The sequence below is a fragment of the Drosophila pseudoobscura genome, chromosome X (assembly GCF_009870125.1).
Source record: "Drosophila pseudoobscura strain MV-25-SWS-2005 chromosome X, UCI_Dpse_MV25, whole genome shotgun sequence".
Classification (NCBI taxonomy): domain Eukaryota; kingdom Metazoa; phylum Arthropoda; class Insecta; order Diptera; family Drosophilidae; genus Drosophila; species Drosophila pseudoobscura.
Window position 1 is genome coordinate 15,747,175 of NC_046683.1, and position 21,549 is coordinate 15,768,723.

Sequence of the window (21,549 nt, forward strand, 5' to 3'; positions counted from 1 at the left end):
CAGACAGGGGAGAGGAGGAGGGGGTGGGGGGCCTGCGGTTTTCCTCACTCTATTTCCTATATTTCCACTAGTAGTTGTTATATTTTCTCCTGCCTTCCTGTTTTACCTCTTGCAACATTTTGCACGGTGCACGAATGGGGGGCCGTGGCATATTTTTTTAATTAAAAAAAAAAGAATTCACCTCGTTCCGCATTTGTCTTCGAAGTAAGCCAAAAAATATATAAATATAAATATTTCTATGGAGGCAGCAATGAATTGAGGAAATGCGAAAACTAAACCAAAAATAGCATATTTTTTCAAAGGGCAATCGAATAAATTATGCTTTATAATTAATTGAAATCCCAGTGACTCGTACATTTAATGATTTTTTTGTAGCAGCCTTAATGAAATTTCCCAGCCAATTCCTTGGGTTTCCCTTTAAGGGCTTTTATGGATTCCGATTTACGCAGTCACAAAAAACTTAAAACTTTAATACTCCTACAGGATATATGTACAGTGCACGTCCTTGAATAAGTTTTTATAAATATAACATATGTATATTTCCATCATCGAAAAGTACCAAAAGGAACTCACTTTTTGATTGGACGGGTATTACAGCCCCATTCAGAGCTCTCTAAAATCTCTGTTTGTCAACTCACCTGAAAAGAGAGAGAGGGATATTTAAAATCAATGTTTACAACGATTTTTATGGCGTTTATTTTGTTGTAAAATATTTGCTCCCTTAATTCCTAGTGCAGTTTTGTGCGGCTGCTTTTTCCACGCTCTCCACTTGTTGGCTAAACAAAAATACTCTGAACTCGCACAAAAAACTGACTATCAATAAATGGCCGTGGCGGCGGCAGCAACATCAAAGCAATCGACAATCGGCAACAGCCAACAAGCAACAAGCGACAAATACAACAACAACAACAACAACAACAGCAACAACAAATAGGCGGTTGGTAAACTAGAAATTGATTTAATTTACATTTCTCGCCAATTGAAAAGGCACAAAATGAACAAACGCCACATTTACTCCCTGTGTGCAGCGTACACCTCGACAGAATAGCAACAAAAGAGCACAAATAGAAACAGTCAGCACACGATAAAACATAAATATGCCACGAGGGAGACAACGAGAGCCATATCACGACTATGGGGATACCTTTTAGCAGCCTCCTCATACGACGGGCATTACAATGAGGGATTCGTGAGGGATTCCTCGATGCATGAGGCATCTTGGCTATCGATATATATCGATGAGAAGCGCCAACATGTACTTCGATTTGCCACGAGGGAGACAACGAGAGCCATATCACGACTATGGGGATACCTTTTAGCAGCCTCCTCATACGACGGGCATTACAATGAGAGATTCGTGATGGATTCCTTGATGCATGAGGCATCTTTTGCTATCGATATATATCGATGAGAAGCGCCAACATGTACTTCGATTTGACGACTGCTTGATGGGAAGTTGCGACGCTTCACAGCCTTCGATAGGTTTTGAGAGTATCGATTATATTCCGATGGCGCGATACATCATGATGCAGCGATCTTTATCTTTCATTTTCACATATCTTTAATCTTTTCTCGACTTGTAATTAGGGGCATCAAATAGTTAATCAGCATATAAAACGGAAAACATTTGCTAGAGCCCAGAGATGAACACATTTTTGTGAGCAGAGCAGAGCAGAGCAGAGGCTGGGGTAAAAATAGTTGAGCAAAAGTGTCGAATGATTTTGCACATTGCCCAATTATCCAATATACTGCTCCCGCTCCAGCTCCCGCTCTCGCTCCAGCCTCCATGAGCCGCTAAAGTGGAGTGAAGTGGAGGCGACTGACGAGCGGCAGGACTGCAGGACGGCAGGACTGGATGGCGGAGTCGGAGGCGGGGGCGTAGGCGTGTCGTGTCTGATTTGACCTCGTTGTGTGCGAGCCAAGTTAGCGGCAATAAGCGAAAAACTGATTACACTGCCAGCGGCAGTAACAGCAATTGAAATTGATAGAGGCCGCCGGGCATGGAGTCGTTTGATGGGGTCGACAGTGGCCTGAAGAGCACTGCGATGTGGTACGAGGCAGAGGCAGAGGCAGAGGCACAAGCAGAAGCAGAGGATTGGTATGGAATGTAGCCGAGGCCACAAAATGCTGGAAAACTGTTCAATTTTGCGGCAAACTAATGCCCGGGCATACATTTGCTTTGCATTTTTGGCGTTTTCTTTTTTTCTCTCTCTCTCTCTCTCGCTCGCTCTCTCCCTCTCGATGGTGGCATTCCATTTGCTCGTTTTTGGCTTTGGGTCATGGCTATTCGTTAACGGTATTGGTGTTCATTTTGGCATCGATTTTGGTAATAAATATTTGGCTATTTATTTCGTGTACAGTTTTTTTGGGTATCGACATAAAATCTCCGCCTCTTAATTCCAACACTAAATAGATGTTTTTTAGTTCTACTTGAACTCCAATTGATTCTGTTTCTAATTATCGAATGAAAAATTCTTTTAATTACAGAGGGACATCATTCAAAAGGTCATTTGAGCTTTACGTTTGCTTTAACTGCTCAATTATTCATTTGCCCGCCGATAACTCAAACACGAAATGGCCTAAACTCTCACTAATACTCAACACATTAACAACTCGCACACACACAGAGGCACAGGTACAGTCGCGCACATGTGCGTATGTACAGATGAGAGAGCTGTGAATTATTACACGACGCCGCCGTCGGACGCATCTAATTAATAACAAAATTGTAATCGCCCAACGATAGCCACGCATTAGCTTGCCCCTCACCCCCCCACCCCTCCCTCTCCCACCGTGTGTGTGTGTGTGCCACGCCCAACTCCACCCGCCCTAATGCTGCTGATTATTATTATTATTATTATTGTTATTAGCGTAGGCAGCAGCAGCAGCAGAGGCAGCGACGGAGGAGGAGGAGGAGAACACAAATTTATGTGCAAGAATTTATTTGCCAGCGTAGCCGCCATAAAAATTCGCTTAAATTGAGCATAATTTTTCATTTAAGTGGAAATTAATATTTTTACGCCCAAATGCCGGGGACACGCCCACCGCTGCGTTTCTTTTTTTTGTTTTTTTGGCTAATTATGTCACGTCGTTCGAGGCAGGAAAAAAACCCGAGCATTTTGATAAATATAAATGTGTCCAAGGAAATGGCTCTGCTCCTGCCGCTGTCGATGTTTCCTTTGAAATATTAATTTTGATAGATAGATATTATATAAAGCTATTCCATTCCATTCCGTACCATTCGCAGCTATTAGGAGGAGTGCTCGGGCAAATGGGCGGAAAAGAGAAACCAAAAAGGGAGGGGACGCCATTCGTAGCATACTTTTCAGCATGATTAGAGGATATTGAAGAGGAAATTGAATGGCAATTTTTATGTTGAAGGTGTCCTTTTTTTTTTGGGGAATGGCTGGGCGGGACAGTGGCTCAGTTGTGGGGCGGAAACTAAGAGATGCCACGAGGCAAGGAAATAACAGAACGCTAAAAGCATCAAGGAGTATAGATGAAGCAGTGAAGTGTTCTATGATAGATATAAATTATAAGATATCAAAACATATCTATGCATAATCCCAGTGATTGAGGTAGCGCTTAAAGAATTACTAGGATACGGGTTTCCTTTGCCCAATTATCCTTAAAGTTTCCTCTACTCCCCCACATTGCTATCCGAAAAATAGAATAAATGTATGACCTCGTTTCTATCTCAGAGCTCATTAATAATTAGAGATCACAGAAGCGAAGAACCACAGTAGAAGACCATTAAACGGTGCCGCCTCCCATAAGAGTCATGAAATTCCATAAAATCTATCTCTCTGTAGCTCTGTTCGTTTCATTTTTTGGCGAACAAACTGTTTCTCATATGCTTCCATTCCCAGTTGCTGCTGATAAGGATGTCCGAGTCGTGGCTGGGGCATCGTTAGTTTACCATTCAGAACAGCCTACACTCCACTTTCCACATTCCACACGCCTTCTCTGTCTCTCTCTCGCGTGCGTTGCACTCATACCCCGTTGCAACCTCTTGTTGCAAGCAGAAATTGCGTATACGCAATATATCAGCCTGGAGTCCCCCCCCCCCCCCAAAAACACGCACTAGAAAAGAGGGGCTGGAACCAAGGGTATTAGGGGGTGGCAGGGGGTGGTATGTAAGCTGAAATGTTTGTGCTGTTTTCTGCTTTGGGCCTGGCTATCGTTCCTCTCCCCACCCCAGCCCTCTGTGGAGCCCCCCCCCCCTCGTACACACCCTGAACAGTGCGTTTTGTGTCTTGTCCTATGATTCAATGAATTTTTCAAACAGGGGGAACACTGCAGGAACAGCATCGGGATGGGCATCAGCAGGAGGCCGTTGAAGTGAGCAGAAGGGCCCCTAAGGGGGATAGTCGAGGTGGCTGCCCAAATAGCATAACAAATGTATGCAGCGGACTCCAGCCGGGGGGGAAGGGCGATAGCCTTCTACATGAGTTGGCAGCCAAAACCAAACCAAAAAACGTTGCCAGGCCATGCAGCCAGGAATGATCAAGGGCCGGGCAACGGCAACGGGAAGGGACAACGGAGCTAGGGGAAGTTATGATTGTTTCACGAGCTGACAAATAGAGCAACATGAATGGCGCCTGGGCCCAGTCCAGAGCACGCAAAACAGAGACAGGGACAGAGGACAGAGGCAGGAGGACGAACTTGAAGCTGGGAATATTTATGCCTCTGCCCCGGCAATGAGCAATGGGCGGATGGTACTACCACTTCAGGACAATAACCATATGCTGCCCAAAAACAACCCACTTCCACTGCCCCGAGGCATCCATCGCCAAGCAAGAAAATTATTTACTTTTTGGTCAAAGTTTTACCCAGCGAATCTTTTATAAGTTCAATTTATTTCGAGACTTTGGCAATTAGTTGTGGAGGGAAGGGGGAAGGGGAAGGAAGGAATAAAATTAGTTGTTTTACCGCAGAGAACCGCTCAAGAAGCAACTGTTTTTCTGGTTTTCGGTCCCGGAAGGTGCAAATCCTGAGGCTGACTCTGATATGGTTTAAAGCTGTGTCACTTTTAGTTTGTTTTTCGAAATATTTGTGCATTTTTAAACAGTTTAATAGACAGAAGTCCATCAATTTAAGACGTCTTTAAGTCAATTCACAAACAAGACAAAAATGTCAGAAATATCTACTTGAAATATATAGTATTTTAGCAGCTTTGAAGTTGAAGTTGAATAAACCACAAACAACCCCACCCCCACCCCCACCCCCAGAAACAAAAACAGGAGGAGTGTTGTATGTCATGGCCGGCAGCTAAAGCTCTCTTTGATTAGCAAAGTAAAGCATTGGGGCTTACAATAACTACAGTAACAGCCCCAGCAAAAGCAACGAAAGATACGACCATGAAATGTATCTCCAGCAACAGTTTGGGGGCAGCAAATAAAGCCAAGATGCGAGTATTTGGACCCTGGGATACTTGCTCGAAAGAAATGATGTTCATTGAATATAATTTCAATAGGTTTTTGCCTATTTTCCATGCGGCAGCAACAGTTTTCATACAGCAATGAAATCGTATCTTAAAGCTCTTAAAGCAACGCTGAAAAGTATGCAACACTTTTTCATCTGAACTTTCGCTGTTTTTTCTGAAGTTTGACATCGACCATTTGCGTGGTGGGTGGCCGGGTGTTTTGGGTGGCAGGCAATTGTTGCGCCACCACGCAACAACACAGCGAAACAGAACAGCGAGGGCGTAAGGCAGCGCCACAAGAGCCGCGCAAGTGGCAATGTCGGAGTGGGGCCAGGGCTGGGCAGCCACAGGGGGAAGAACATGTAACGGCAATGGGAAGCAAACAAAACAAAAAAAAAAAAGAAGGAAGCACGAAAATTTGGGCACGCATTTTAAAATTTTAATGCGAGACGCTGCCAAGGGGAAAGCAGTAGCAACAAGAGGAAGACGAGCCCAGCGTCACGCTGGCTAAGCAGTAGAGCAAGCAGTGCGGGAGAAGGAGAAGACACGGTTCAGAGCAGGAGAAGAAGCATCAGGGGCAAACAAAAGCAAAAAAAAGGAACCAAAAGCTTTAAACAGTAGGCAAAAAGCAGTGGGGAAGCAAAGGGCCCAACAAGTTGAAAAGGTGAAATCAGCTGGAGCTTGAAATGGAGCTGGAGCGGCGGGAGCAGGATCGGCAGCAGAAGGAAATGGAGAACAGAGCAAATTTCAAAGCAGATCGAAACAGGATCTAGGGCAGGAACAGAATATCAGAGGGAGAGAGTCCTGCAAGGCAGGACACTTTGGCCCCAAACCTACTTCTTGCGCCGATTTCTTGCTAGACCTATGCAGATCCTTTATTCCTACCCGATTTGGATACGGTTTATCTCAGCTCAAGAGCTCCTTTACTGCATGTTTTGTACAATAAAATAGAAAATTTTTTTTGAAAATTATTATGAAATTAATTAATTAATTAATAAAATATAATAATAAATATAAAATACTTCAAAGCAAAAATATGAACACCAAAAAAGATAAAACACTATCAAAAAAAGATAATTAAAAATAAAAAATTAAAAAATATTTAAATGAACAATTAAAAATTACAAAAGAAAAACAATTTATATATATATAAATTACAATTATTAAAAGCACTATAAATTACATTTTTTTTATAAAAGATCCAATAAACACAATAAAAATTTTAAATAAATAAATAACAGGAATGTTTATTGTCCTGTTATTATTAACAGGAATTATTATTGTTATAGAATGGGAAAAAAAATAAGTAGAGACATGTAAATGCTGTTTAAGAATAAATATAATATTTTATTCATATTTTGAAGGGTCGAAAATGTTTGATTCTCTTCTTGTCCGAATCAAAATACTCTTTGGAGAGGGTACAAAAATGAAAGAAAAAAAAAGCAAGTACGGAACAAAACAATAGAAAAAAGAGAAAAAACGTAACGAAAGCGCGACATGGTACGCTGATAAAAATGACAATTGATGGGCGTACGTGGGCTCATTGGGGCGTGGGCAATTGCTGAGTTATGTTTTATGACAAATGGGTTTCGCCTGATGGCAGGGGAGGGGGGAAGTGCTGCGGGGGTGGCTGCGTGTTAGTGGATGCTGGATGGTGCCGCACGGCCCCCCGCGATAGCCCGAAATCTGGTGATAGAATATTGCGCGAAGAGAACCAAAATTTCAGTTTACAATTTTGGAGAAAAACTTGAGCAGAAGAGCTTCATCGATATCTTGGATCGCAAAATCTAATCGTATGGCAAAAATGTTTGAGAATTTTTGTTCCAACCCCCTTAGAATCTCCGTAAATATTTTAGGGCATTCCCGGATTCCCTAATGCCACCAGCTCACAAATTTGCGATTTGCTTACGTTTTGTTTTTATTTGCCAATTTTTTTTTGGTTTTTTCTGCTCGGCATTCATATTCAACATTTTTGTCCTTTCTGTTGTGCTCGTGGGTCGTTCTGCCTGTTGTTGTCGTCGCCTTTTGCTGTGGCAAGCATTACGTGTCCTGTTTAGCTAATCAGAGCCATAACACACGCACTCGCTCCTCGAGACGCTGGGCCCTCCCAGGAGACAATGGGAGGCAAGAGGAAGAGAAAATAAAAGCAAGTGCCTGCCTGTGTGTGTGTGTGTGAAACGGAATAAAACGAAATGAATTTGCGCTATGGCTGCACCGTCAGTCGGGGCGGATTGTCAATAGTATGCAATTTAAATAAATTGAGTGTTTTATTGGGTTTTCAATTTAACGTCAACCGTCAACCGCCAACCGTCAACCGCCAACTGTTGCCCCTTACCGCCTGGGCATCCCCAGGGCAACAATCCCTACCATCCCATCCGTCACACTGCACCGCGCTCCGCCCCTCGCCCTCCACCCCCGCCACCACCGCTTCCGCCCACATTGTTCCTATTAATCATCATCAATTGTGTGCGGCGGCAGCGGCGGTTTGGCCTGGACAACAAGTTAGAACATTTTTCACAAGCGAAATACCATTTTGCATATGCCCTCGAAAGGTGGACGCGCTATTGTGGGCAGGTTGCAGGTGGCCTGCAATTAAATTCAATTTTTTTCTGTACTCCAAAATCCGAATCGCCGAAAATTAGGCAGCGTAAAATTTTCGAAAATTATGTAGCCCGTGATGGGCATGTAAAGTGCGGGGATTACTGTCTCGATTAAGGGTTATTAGAGAGGTGTTAAGGGATTCCTAATCGATTCAATTTCGGTCGAGTGCACAAGGAATATGAATGAATGAATCGTTAGCGAACGGCAGAAAACCACAGAGAGTGCAGAGTAGGCACAGAGGAAAAAAACGCCATGAAATTCGAATAATTATACCCATAGATTTTCATCGAGAATTAAGTAAAAAAAATAAAGTTTTTTACTATTTGTAAAAATAAATATATTTCCTACCAATATAAAATATTAAACGTATTTTTAATTATTTTATATTTCGATTACGGGCTTTTGAATACATTTATATTTAAATCAAAGTGAATTATATTTAATTTAAATATAATTATATATATTTCTTTGACAAGAGTTTTCGGGGAAGGGAGTGTTCTATCTATCTATAGATACGATCGCACTGCCTCCTATGTAATTTGTGTGTAAGTGTTTCTTTATTGTACGAATCGGATGAGTGTGTTTTATAGATCCCAAAGGAAGTATCAATCTGCGTGCCCCGCGGCCTGCCTTCTTTATGTTTATTTTTATTTTTTTGTTTTGTCATCATTTAGCGGCGGCAGTGAAATGTGTTCAACATATAAATTCATACCAATTCATTAAAACGAACAGCGAAAGCAAATTAAAATTTGTCCTGCGGCATTGGCAGGACATGTGCATAGGAAGGACAATTGTTGCAACACTGCAACTGCAACTGCAACAACTGCAAGCTACAAAAAAAAAACAAACAAAAAACTGTTCCCATTCCCATTTTTCTGATGGTGATGTTTTTTTTTGTGTCTGCTCCATGTTGCATTTAATTTTGAGTAAATAAAAGTGTTATTTTTGTTGTTGTTGTTTTTTTTAGTGGGCGTGGCAGCCCAAGTGCAACAGGAAGCTGGACATCCTCTCCTCTCTCTCTGACAGAAAGCTTAATAATTTACCCGAGTGTCCAGACAGCAATAAAAAAATTGTTGTATCATTATAAATATTTAACAATTGTGACAATGGTCGCTGCTAGGACCAGGCACACACACACACAGAGATACAGATGCAGATACAGATACAGATACAGGTGCACACACACACGCACTCCCATACGGCGACCGGCCATTGTCCTTTGTGCTCTGTGCTCTGTGCTCTGTGCTGTGTGCGGCCTGCATCCTGTTCTCCACACAGCTGTAATTTTCACACGCTTGTTTGGGCTGAACAAAAGCAGCAAAAAAAGCAAAACAAAACAAAAATAGCAACAATAAAAATTAAAATCATCAGAGCACAAAGCAAAAGCAAAAAACAAAACGTTTGAAAGGATATTTTCACGGCCCCGAAGCACGCTTTAAATACCCTTACAGATCCTGTCATCCTTCCCCCTCTGGCCCTCCAACTTCCAATCAACTCAAAATCGAAATACCCTCTAAAAGGGCATCCCAACATCCATTTTGTCGCGAGTCGATATAGAAGCATTGATTTTGTGGGACGGTGGTTTCCACCCAAAAAAAAAAGAGGCCCAAAGCTCATTAAAAAATTAAGAAAGAAATGAACATATAAATTGTATTATCCGAGCATCTGTCTGGCAAAAACCAGTGCCCATTTAAATGGATTCCAAAGAGTGAATAATAAAATAAAACACATGCCGTAAATGAATCAAATGTGCACCCAAACTATGTGTACAGGATATTCCACAAAATACTCGTACTTAGAGAAACGGAATCAAATGATTCAAGATAACAACAATGCATCGAAAAGTTGAATATATTTAAGGAAACCTCAAATAACCCTTTGAGCCCATTGGTATCTCTTCTGCCAATGAGAACAGAGACCACAGGAAGACAGCACAGACCCTTGAAGATACGTACACATACGAGTGCGAGTATTTTTGTATATATTTTTCCTTCGAGCTGAGCCAAAAATAAATAAATTTCGAGTTATAAACAAAACAAAAATCGGAATCCTTCCCTTCTTCCTCTACTGCTAAAGGGATGAAATAGCTGTGGGAAGAGGGGGCAGGGCAGGCAAGGAGCTATACAAATGCAAAGAATTGATGCAGAATTCAAATAATTTTATGGCATATTTAAGTGTCTGCATAATTTTCTCTCGGCTTCACAGTTGCAAAACGAAATGTCTCTCGTATTCCGCCTTTCCACCGTTTTTCCAGTGTGTGTGTGTGTGCGCGCGCTAGAGATGAGCACGTGATTGGGTTACCAAATTCCAATCGAATCGAATCGAATCGAATCGAATGTGGAACGGAATCGAGCGGAGTGGAGTCTCTGCATGGAATATCTTAGGGCTTTTGCTGAAGCCTCGAGGTTTTCCACATCGCATTCCGAGCAGACAGAACATCATAGAGATGCGAGTAACGGACAGCTCTGGGTTGGGCAGCAATCAGCTTTTGTCTCGCTGTTCGAAGAATCCCTTTAAGCCTTTACTGTTTTCTTGATTTTCCTAGTCCCCGATTCGGGCCTCTCAGTAATCATTGATTCGGTATTCAAGATGTGACAATTGCGGAGCCTTGTCCAATGGATGGCTCTCTCAATTGGCTTCAAGCTGGACCATAAATACATAGTTGCTGCCGGCGATGGAATGGCTCCTTAAATTCCCTTAGCTGTTGGCTTTTGAGGTTTAAGTTTTGCGGTTAAGCTTTCATGTAAAAATGCTCGGTTTTCCGTTTTCCATCTCTAGTCTGCGGTTGAGTTCGGTTCTCTCTCTCTCTCTTCGCCTCCTCTGGGCCTTTCCCGCTGACCCAAACCGGAAAAAACATTCATTTTTCTGTTCTGTTTCTATGCCTGTGGGTTTGTCTCTGTGTGAGTGTGAGTGTGAGTGGGAGTCCTCTTTCTATCTGTGTGTGTGTGTGTGTGCACATGACATGGGGCACAAAAGGTTCAACTGACTGTAAAACGCTTAAATTGATTTAAATGCAAAGTCGACCCAAGAGTCCGGCCCCGAAATGAATGAATGAATGACCAACCGAATGACCAAATGAATGAGTGAGTGGAGTAAGTGATTGGATAGTCAACGGGCAACGGGCAACTGGCAACAGGCCCCCCCCCCCGTATGCGCTCCACCAACCGCATTCATTTGGAATAGCTCGTCCCGTCGCCTGTCCCTCGTGGTAACAGTCAGCTTCTGACTGGCTTCATGTGCCACTATTCAAACCATAGAAGGGACTATCTTGGCATTCATTAGATGCTCGGCAAACAAAAAGAATGAATACATAGTTACATATATTCTTGATCAGGATCAACAGTCGCTAAGCAATGCTGAAAGCATTTTTTTTTCATTTGTTTTTAGGTATTTCTCTGCTACTCTTGATAGTCATTCAGACTTAACGCGGACTAATCCCAATGAACAGCTGGAAAAACCAACGAATGGTCTAACACTCGACCCTCCTCTGTAGCATGCCTGAAGCATGTATGTATATGATGAAGCCTGTATGTATTCCTAAGGCAGGAAGAACCATAAGGAACCCGAATGAAACTATTTTTATATATTTCGAGAGTTCTACAAGTCGTTTCTGTTTCTTTTTGCTGTACAATTTGGGATCTTGATCTTAAGATCCTGATTTTGTAGGCCAAAAGTCTCTCGGGTTTTATGGCAAGGGACTCTACTCACAAGTTTCCTGCCCGGCTGTAGGCTGGGGTTCCACCAATGATCAAGATCCCGTCTAGATCCAGTTTCTAGAGCACTGCCTGCACAGGCGATCCTGCAGTCCGTTGTAGATCTGAGACGAGACTTTGCTAGAGAGAGATTGTGCTGGAGGGGGTCCCCCATCAGTGGGAGATGCGAGATGGGCGGATGGGCGGATGAGAGGCACCACTCAAAAATTGTATATGCAAATGAAGGCAAATAACACACCCAAAAAGCATAAAAAACAGAATGATTCTGTTCCTCATTTTGCTTCTGTTTGCTGTTTGGGTAGCGGTGCGGGTCAGGTGGAAATGGTCACGCGGCCCGAGGACACGGCCTTCGCCCTCCCCACCCTGCCTGTCGGCCCCAGGTCACAGGATGGCATAACCTAGCCGCAGGGGGCATTGCGGATAGAGAAGGGACTACTACCATTTTGAAATCCCCGCTAAAGATATGGCAGATATGGATCCAGGCATCTACCGAAAGTGGGATATGTAAGGGTATCTAAAGTTTCGGCCACCGAATCTAGCTTTGTGTTTTTTGGTGGGCATTTTCTTCTTTCCTTTTTGTTTGCTATGTGTTCCGTGACTCCTTCCCGTGACTGGGCCTACGAATTGAATTATTAAGCATGCTCGCCTCTCCTCCTTTGGCGGTGGCGGTGGCGTCGGGGGGGAAGTGGGGGCGTGGGGGCGTAGCCCGCATTGAGCAGGTCATTCGAATGCAGAAGGCGCCCGGGAGCCTTTTCGGTGCGATTTTCTGCCCAAATGGAAGCACAAACTCCCTCCGGCAGAAAAGCAGAACAAGAAACAAAAAACCCAAAACCAAAACCAAAATGATAAAGCAGGCTTCCCCCGTAAAGTGAAACATTTCCCGGACATACGGTATGGCCGGGAAATAAATGCGAATTAACCAACGTGAAAAGCCCATTCGGAGCGAGATGTTAAGCACAAAGAAGACCCTGGCTCTAATTACAAGTAAACCACTTTAAAGTTGTTTAATTTTTAATAACTTTGCACTCAACAAGAAGCAGAGTAAGTAAACGCCGAGCGTATCCAAAGGAGAGAGTTTTTCCACAACAGAAGGATACAGCTCCAAGGGAAAAAAAGTCCCTAAAAAGAAGCGGAATAGCTGGAACTTTCCTTGATGAAAGCTGCACCATGAGTGAACCATGGACCATCCGTAGCACACCATAAATTATTATTTGCAATCTGTTCGAATGGTCTTGCACTTAGTTTAAATGGGTTTTTCTTTACATTTGGCCGCACTTTTAATCGCTTTCAATTACAGTTAATATTTGCCTTGAATAGAATCCACATAATTCCATTAAAAGCCATTTAAAAACTCTTAGTTCTTGCTATGGGAAATTAATTCAATTAAATTCTGCAAACATCAGACGAAAAACAAAAAAAAAATGTGATATTTATTGAATAAAAATATATTGATCGCAAAACTTTTTCGCCCACTCCTTTTGAAAACTATACGTAATAAAAAAGGAAGCAAGCTTCTGACGGCAAGAGGACTAAATGACAATGAACCTGGCTCCTTGGGCTCCTTCGTCCACTTCAAACACTTTCAAGTTGACCAAAAACTATGCCCTTTTTTTCTCCGGCGAATAGGCCAAGGGGCGGCGCGCCTGCGGGCCCATTAAACAAAAGGGCAAAAGAGAAAAAGAAACACCATCCGTAAATATATATATATATAAAAAAAAATTACAAACAACGACAAAACTTTTCTAATCTAAAAAAGCACAAAGGCAAACACCACTGAAGGAGCGGTGGGCGGTGGCAGGCGGGAGGGGCCGGCCATGCCTTGCTGGAAGGTGAGTGGGAGGTGGGGGGTGCTGGGTTGGTGGAGTGCGAGGCCAAGTGCAAAATAAAATTATGGCATTAAATTTTCATGTCAATTACAAACGGCGACAGAACCAGCAACAACAATGGCATCCAGCATCAAGAGCCGAAACCGTTGATACCCTTACAGATCTATCCCCACTAATGTTTCCTACCAAATAATATTTAACCAAAGACCGAATGTTTCCATAACTTATATTTGTTGTCAGAGTCATGGACTTGCAAAGACTCTTTCATATAATAATCGTATCGTATATAGTATTAAGAACAAACATCTGACCAAAATCATTGTACCATAGGGTACCATTAGGGTACCATAATGTAGGTGGAGAAGAAAATAGGGCGAAACGAAGGCGCCTGAGTGCGGGGCAAGGCCAGCTTCTTGGCCATAATAAATGACTCCCCCTCCCCTTCTCCTTCCCCTTCCCCAGTACCATCTCCGCCCACCCACGATGAAAGCAGGTGTCAAAAGCAAGTGGCACACTTGCAATTATTGTAGCACAGAACAGAGCAGAACAGAGCAGCCACAGAAACGGCTGCGAACACGAAATTTAAATGAAAACTCAAGAAAATGCACAAAAATATGAAAGATATAATTTTCGAGGAGCTGGGGCTGGGGAAAAGCTTCTCCTACAGTTCCTGGAAACTGATGTAGTTTGGGGATAAAGGATATTTGAAGCAAGCACAGACGAAGCCCTTTTTTTATCAAATATGTAGATCCTTTTGAACCTATATTAATGTCCTCAAAACAGTTGAAAGTATTTTTCACAAATTTCCTCACATCTCGTATGTTTGTCGTTAGCCCCTTTCTGCCTCTCGCTTTCTCTGCCATTTCTTTTCTAATTTCACTCTCTTGGAGACATTTTCCCACAGTCGGGCTGCGACTTCTGCCTTTGTCATATTTTCGGTTAATGGTTTCATTCTGTTCCATATTTGGCACATCTCTTCCTCTCCCTGTCTCCCTCTCTCTCCCTCTCTCTCTATCCTACTCTGTATTGTGGCATTCCTGTCTCATTCTATCTGTGTGCTTCTGTCTCTTTCAGTTGGAGCAAAGTTTTTGCGCTAGTTTCTTGTTTATTTTGCTCACTTTTTTTCACTCGCTTCACACACTTTCGGCGAAGAGTGGAGGAGTAGGAAATTCAATGAAGGAGCAGGAGGAGGCACCAGAACAGAGTTAAAGTAGGTAACAAACAAGTAAGAACGATATAGAGTCGATTGACTCGACCATAAAGATACCCTTCTATGGGTATGGGTGTTATATGGCTGTTTCTTGAGGGTCATTTCAAGGGATATTCGAGGAACTCGGGCTTGCTGTTCTCGATATTTGTTATCGTTATCGTTGCCCTGGATATTTCGGTTATCAATATCCGATGCAGAATGGAATACCATACACCCTTGTATCCACAAGTACATCGAGGTATTGGGAAAAACTTTTTCGACTCTCTCTCTCTTTCTCGCTCTGATTCGCAGTCGTATTCCTTCTTTTCGGGCAGCAGGCAGCACCTACTTTTGGGTGGAGCGAAGTAGAGAGCTTCCAGCATTTTTTCGCATTGCCGTTTATTTTCCTTTTATTTTGTTGGCCAATTTCCGGTAATTCAGTTTTATGCAGCAAACTTTTCTATTTTTCCCACCGCCTCTCTGCCTCTGGCCTCTGCCACTCCCTCTGTCTCTCTCTGGCTCTCTGCTTCCATCTGCCATTTTCGTTTCGCATTTATAAATAAATATGTTTTCTGGTGGGGGTACAATAAGGCGGGGGGGAGGACTGGTGATCCAAGGTCATTGAGATGTGTAAAGTTTTGGCCATTTGCAGTTCGGGCCAGGCAACAAATGATGATGAACATTTTTATGGGGGGGTGTGGGGGCCAACAGTGCGTTTCACGACCTTAAGGCAAGTAAGTAGTCAAAATGGTGATTTCTGACATGTTTTTGTCATAACTGAGAGTGGCAGAAAGTGACTCCTCCCATCCCATGACTGGAATATGTATGTATCTCCACTTCCACACCGACTCTAAATTGACTTTGATAATTTTCACTTTCACAGCATCACACTCACAGCCCCCCCCCCCCCCAACCACCGCATCCACCCTGCCAAAATGCCGACAGACTCCTAATTTGATTAGAAAAGTTTCAGCTTAAAAAAAAGACCCCAAAAGGAGAGCCAAGCAACGAAGTCTTCGGATGCCGAACCATTTGATACCCTTTGAAACCAGAGACTGTTGATTCTTTGGCCTCTGTTCTGGCTGATCAAGAATAGGTGTAGATATGTACATCGATTCTTAGGAAATTACCCTCTAAAGGGTGCAAAGGATGAAAGCAGTTTTTGTGACTTGAAAAGCATCGAGAGGTAGCAGAAAGAAAAATGCAAAGAGGGAAATATTTTTGGTCTGGTTTGTTGAGCGTTTTCTCTCACTCAATCAACCCCCTGCCCGTGCCCCGTGCCCCTGCCCCTACCCATGCCACCACCCACTCTGTTGTTCTGCCATTTACCCCTTGGATTCTCTCGAGTTGCTTTGTTGTGGTCTTCACTTGAAAAATTTGATTGGCAAACAAGATTTTTTGTTGGTTTTGTCATTTGGCAATTGGCTAAAAGTTTACCGAGTGTTCACAGATGGCTGGAGAGGTAGAGGGTGGGGGCGAGTGGCGGTATCCAAGGTTAGAGAGTTTAAGCAGCAATTAAATTATGGCACCCAACCCCCGGCCAAATCTTTGCTGGAAAAATCGACAAGGCGGAATCCTATGAGCATTCCATTGATCGGAATCCACAAAAATGTCAAACAGCTTTCCCCTAAAATCGAAAATCTCGAAGCTCCATGTGTGCGGTGAGAATTTTGTGGACTTCTAATTGAAAAAAAAATTCTTCAAGAATTTTTGTCAGGAAAATACACACACACACACACACACATTTCGACTCGATTTTGTGGTGTTTTTGCAACAAAAAATTGCAATATAAAATCAGGCCAGTAAAATATGTATGTATTTATCAAATTAATGAAATAAATAATTGATAATTCACTGAACAATTTCAATGGAAATTAAACAAGAAACAAAAAACATTTGACTTGATAAAGTTTTCGTTTGATTTACTTCGGCTTCTGCCAAGTGATTTATGGGTATACGGAAATAGTTGACCCAGTTAGGGGGAAGTATTTGCCAGCAAATTGAAAAGAAACTTCCGAAATTTGCAGCTCTGAAAGATGTTTTATTTATTTACATTAAAATAGTTACATTTTTTTTAATCAATGGGGAAATAAATGGAATCAAAGTTGGGAAATAGGCCCAGAGGAAATTTAAGTTAAACCAAATTGCAGGATAATACCAGCAAACCTTTGAGATATTTAATCTATCCAATCGAAAATATTGCAATTTATTTTATTTAGATTTAAATTGGAAATTGGAATATTCTACTGAAGGTGGACATTCATAGTTCATTAGAGTAGGCCTGCCTGTCTGGAAGCGAAAGGCCTTACACCCTCCTTACCTCACACCCGCACCCACAACCACCGCATATTATCGGCCCTCATCTGCAGACTCCTCCAGAGTCTATGGATGTCCAACGTCTTGCGTCTTAATTGACTTGCAACAGTGTTTTTTTCAAGTCATTTTGCATTGATTGATTGATTGATTGATTGACTGATTGGATTAGATTAGATTTCGCTTTCAGAGACAGAGAGAGGGAGAGAGAGAGAGAGAGCCCCCTTAAGGTGCAGCCAAAAAGTGCGAAAGTGAGGTGGAAATTCTGGTGGAGGGGGGGTTAAGGGGCTTGGGCACTCGAAGAACTTACCATAAAGAAGTGTCCAATGTTTTGTGGGGATATTTGTTGTTCTTTTGTTTGGAACAATAGACGGGCGGGGAGGGGGGCTTACGGTTTGGCCTTGGCAGGCTCTCGGGGGGCGGGCCCGCAGCCTTTTGGTGGGCAACCTCCAAGCACCTCTTTCCCTTTTCCTTTCTCCAAAAAACGGGTTTTCTTCGTTGTCCCCTGTTGCGGCCAGTTCCTATACTTCTTTCACGTCTTGGACTTGGAGGCTTTGCTCTGAGCTGTGCTGTGGTGTGCCACTTCTCCTACTCCTCTATGAATTTCTTGGCTTCTTGCAGGTGCAATCGCGCGTCGGATGCTGGACCGGTTTGCACAGGAAGCTGCACAGGCTGCTACGCTGGTACGCACACACAAAAAAATCTTTAATTTATTTTAATTGCGATTTTCCTTTCGGTCATTCGGCACGGCCACATTGATTATAATTTATTCTCGATTTATTTTTGTTGCACTCGAATTTGCACAGGCAAAAAATTAGAACTTCTTTTGAATTTACCCAAAAATATACCAACAATTTCCCCCCAACAGTTAGAATCCAGGGGAAAATCACACAAATAATGTTTGGAGCGTTTTGGGTGGAGCGGTATGTCGCGGCGGTGCCGTTATATTTTAGATGTGTTTTATGTTTTGTTTTTTTTTTTGTTTGAAATATTTTTGTTGCTCTTCTGATTTTTATTTTTGTTGATTTGGAGTTGGAGGGAGAGAGAGAGAGAGGGAGCGGGGCGGAGTGCGAGTGCGAGAGCGAGCAAAACCGAGACAGATAACCCAAGCGAGCGCGACCTGTACGGGTTCTGTGGGTCCGATAGCTCCGATAGTCGCTGCTGGGAACGACTGTATGCTGACACGGCGGAACACGTACTAAAAACTTGTTCCACGAAAACGCAGCAAAACCCCATTGGAGTACGAAGTAGCGCTGCACCGTGGCGGGGCATGGCAGTGGCAGAACAGCAGAGGCAGCAGCAGAGACAGCAGAGACAGCAGAGACAGCGCTGCCCCTGTTAACGGTGGCAGAGGCACGCGCATCGGCATGCAAAACATTTGCTGTGGCAGGGAATCTGTTCCCAGCAGCCTCAAGCCTCCGATTGTGGCGTCGCGTGCCTCCGCTAAAAATACATATAATACCCGACCGACCCGACCCGACCAAGCGCTCTCTACTGTTCGGGGCGGCTCGTCGTGTCGCACGGGCTGTACTAAAAAATGAAACCCGATTTGTGGGGGATGTCCCCCGAGCAGGCACGAGGCCACGAGCCCCAGAACCATACCGTTCGGCAGCCGTGGGGAAACCAGGTCGTTGTCTGGCACTTCGGGTCCCCTGTTACGGATAACAGAAATAGTGGGGGGGAGGACAGTCGCTAACATGACATGACTCTGTTTATAGATAGTGTCCCCAATCCCAATACCATTTCCATTCCCACTCCCACTGTCTCTGCCACAGCCACTACCACACTTCCACTTCCACTTCCATTCCCGAGAGCGGAGTCAGCTTAAGTGATATTATACTCTGGCATAAATTAGCCATCGGGTCCAATGCATTAAAATCTTGATTGGTGGCCAGCAGATGCAGCCAAAAGAAAGCAGCAGCAGCAGCCTACCTCTCTCCCCCTAGCCGGAAGTGCCACACAAAAGTGACAGCAACAGCTCCACCATTGCCCTACATATGCATATGTATGTGCCATGTGTGTTTCTGTCTGTTTCTGTGTGTGTGTGTAGAGGCTGTAGAGGTACACCCGTCCATCCATCCATTCAACCAGATAGTATGTAAATATACATATGTATGTATGTATGGGCATGTACACGCTGCTTGCATGTTCGATCACACGATGGAAAAGTGTTATATGGGAAAGGGAACTCTCTTGACATTGATAAGACAAACTGGCATAAAGAGCTCCACGGCCCCCATCCAGGGCCCCGGGAGCGGGAATGGCCCCGAAATGGAGATGAGCCGTAGGCCGACAGCGCTTGTCGTTCCGACGGGGAGGAGCCGAGAAACTGCGATTTAATATACATATCCAAACATTCATATTTGGAGGACCATACCTTCTATATAACATTCCCAAAAAGTCGACCATTTATGAAATCCCTCGTCCGCAGGAAAGAACCTAGGGAAAACAAAGATTTCGTTTAATATAGAGTACACTTATGAATATTTATACATACGTGCGGTAGTGTGTCCTTCCATATCATCAACAGTAAGATTATCTGAATGATCTAGCATTCTCCATTCAGGGCAAACACCTGGAAAAAATTATAAAGTTTTAATAGCTTATTGAATATTTTTATATAAAATAGTTTTGGGTCGTCGTCCCACACTTGACTCATGTCGGCGAGACCGAGCAAAGCGAGAGAGCCAGGGGTTGACGCCCCCTAGATGTTAATATTTAATTTATTTTTAGCTAGTCGGCTTATGTCGATAACTTAAGCTGCAGCATACTCGTAGGATGTTAGCCATAGCTGCTAAATCAAGATACTGTACTGTTCCCACTCGGTATAGCATTTATTTAAATGAAAGGAAACTTTCAGTTTTCCTTGTTACTTTTAAGGCGCTTAAAGTGGTACCAGAACAAAATTGCGTTAGAAAATATTTGTGCAGCTTTTGCAAATTTACTTGTATGCTCAAAAGTTCGAAAAGGTCCGGTGTGGATACGGCTTCTTTATTAGAGTTGGAAAAATACTTGATATGGAAGCTGCAAGGTGCAAGTGAGAGTCTGAAATTTGAAAATTCATTGAACATTCGCGATGAAGGTTTTCCGATATAATGATGTGACCAAGCATTGTCGAGTATTTGTCGCAGTCACTGCTGGTTTCACTGCCATCACAGCTGATGAAAGTGCATCTCTGTCAGCAGGCCAATTCGCACGAACCTCCATCCCTGTGTGGGGCCCTGGCCGTGCGATCTCGTGACAAAGCACTTGAAAACGTTTCCCCAATCCGAAGAACTATTGACAATTGCTGGTGTTGGGTGTTGCTGGTGTTGGGTATTGCTCGTGGTGCTGCTGCTTCAGCTTCTTCAGCATGCGATTGGGAATGAGGTTACAAATTTAAATAAAATGCGCATGCAAAAAGCAGAAGAAAAAGAAGCAGAACGATGAAAGACGAGAAGTGAGGAGGTGTACGGGGTTGGGGGTGGGGGTGGCGGAGAGAGGTAATGCGAAGACAACAACTGTAAACAGAACGGCACAACAAAGGCTGGGCTCATAATTAAAACGAGCGTTCGACTGGCCCAGAATGCAGCGAAGAACTTTCCATGCGCTCAGACTCCCCCCTCCGCCCCTTCCCTACAGCACTCTGACACTCCCCCTCACACACATGGCTCCATCAATCTCTGGCACTCTCTCCACCTCTCTCTCTCCGGGTTGTGCGAAATGTTGCCCCGTACCAAAAACAAGAAAAACAAAAAAGAATCGTGGTTCCAGCAGCCAAGTAAAAATTTACGAGTAACGCCTCCTGGAACAACACACAAAAAACCAAACAGGAAAGATTTCTGCTAGCCGAAGATTGTCATACCCTTGCAGATAGACACGATTTTACAGTTATTTTGGTTCGAATTTGGTCTTTGGTTCATCAGCAGAGCACTGAGAATTGTTTTCCGACCGATGGGACAATATTAAGGATTTACCGCTTCGATTTTCGGCTAAACAACACTTACGGAGTAGCTATTCCAACGTATAGGATAGGAGATATTTCTTTTCCTCCGTTTTAAACTTGTGTTCAAAATAGTAATGCTCTTTTTGCAAGGGTATCGAAACACACACACAAAAAAAAAAACCGAAGACGCCCCCTTGAATGAGATTTTTTTTGTTTCGTTTTTGATTTTTGGGTTTTGACAGACAAATGTCAATAGAGCGCGGCGGCTGTACGTATCCATCCCCCCTCCCCTCCGACGCTCTTCAGACACAGGCCTCATGCCCATCAACAACAAATCAATGACGACGACACATGTTGGACATCCCGTACACAGGCGGAGGGGACTGAAACCGAAACTGGAAACGCGAAACGCGAAGAAGGAGCACGAGATGTACGGCCGATGTCAGACCCACAAAGAGGTACAATGGAAGCATTTAAGCATTTGGAAGCAATTACCGTTGCAATGAAGCGTTGAATGAAAGAGAATGAATAAACGGGAGAGCACAGCCGCGATGATG

At 43.4% G+C, this 21,549-nt stretch overlaps 1 protein-coding gene across 2 annotated transcripts in view; it reads right to left on the minus strand.

Moving 5' to 3' along the window:
• kirre (kin of irre) overlaps positions 1–21,549 on the minus strand; it is a 46,963-nt gene that overhangs the window by 23,953 nt on the left and 1,461 nt on the right. The window contains exons 2-3 of one of the 2 annotated variants that reach the window (XM_033381469.1): positions 19,565–19,642; positions 19,445–19,506 (exon numbers count right to left, since the gene is read on the minus strand). In XM_033381469.1, coding sequence (XP_033237360.1) covers positions 19,445–19,476 — 32 coding nt within the window. In that variant the 5' untranslated portion in view covers positions 19,477–19,506; positions 19,565–19,642. Of the gene's footprint in view, positions 1–17,377; positions 17,917–19,444; positions 19,507–19,564; positions 19,643–21,549 lie in introns of those variants that run through there. The other variant, XM_015186057.2, reaches the window with a different exon arrangement.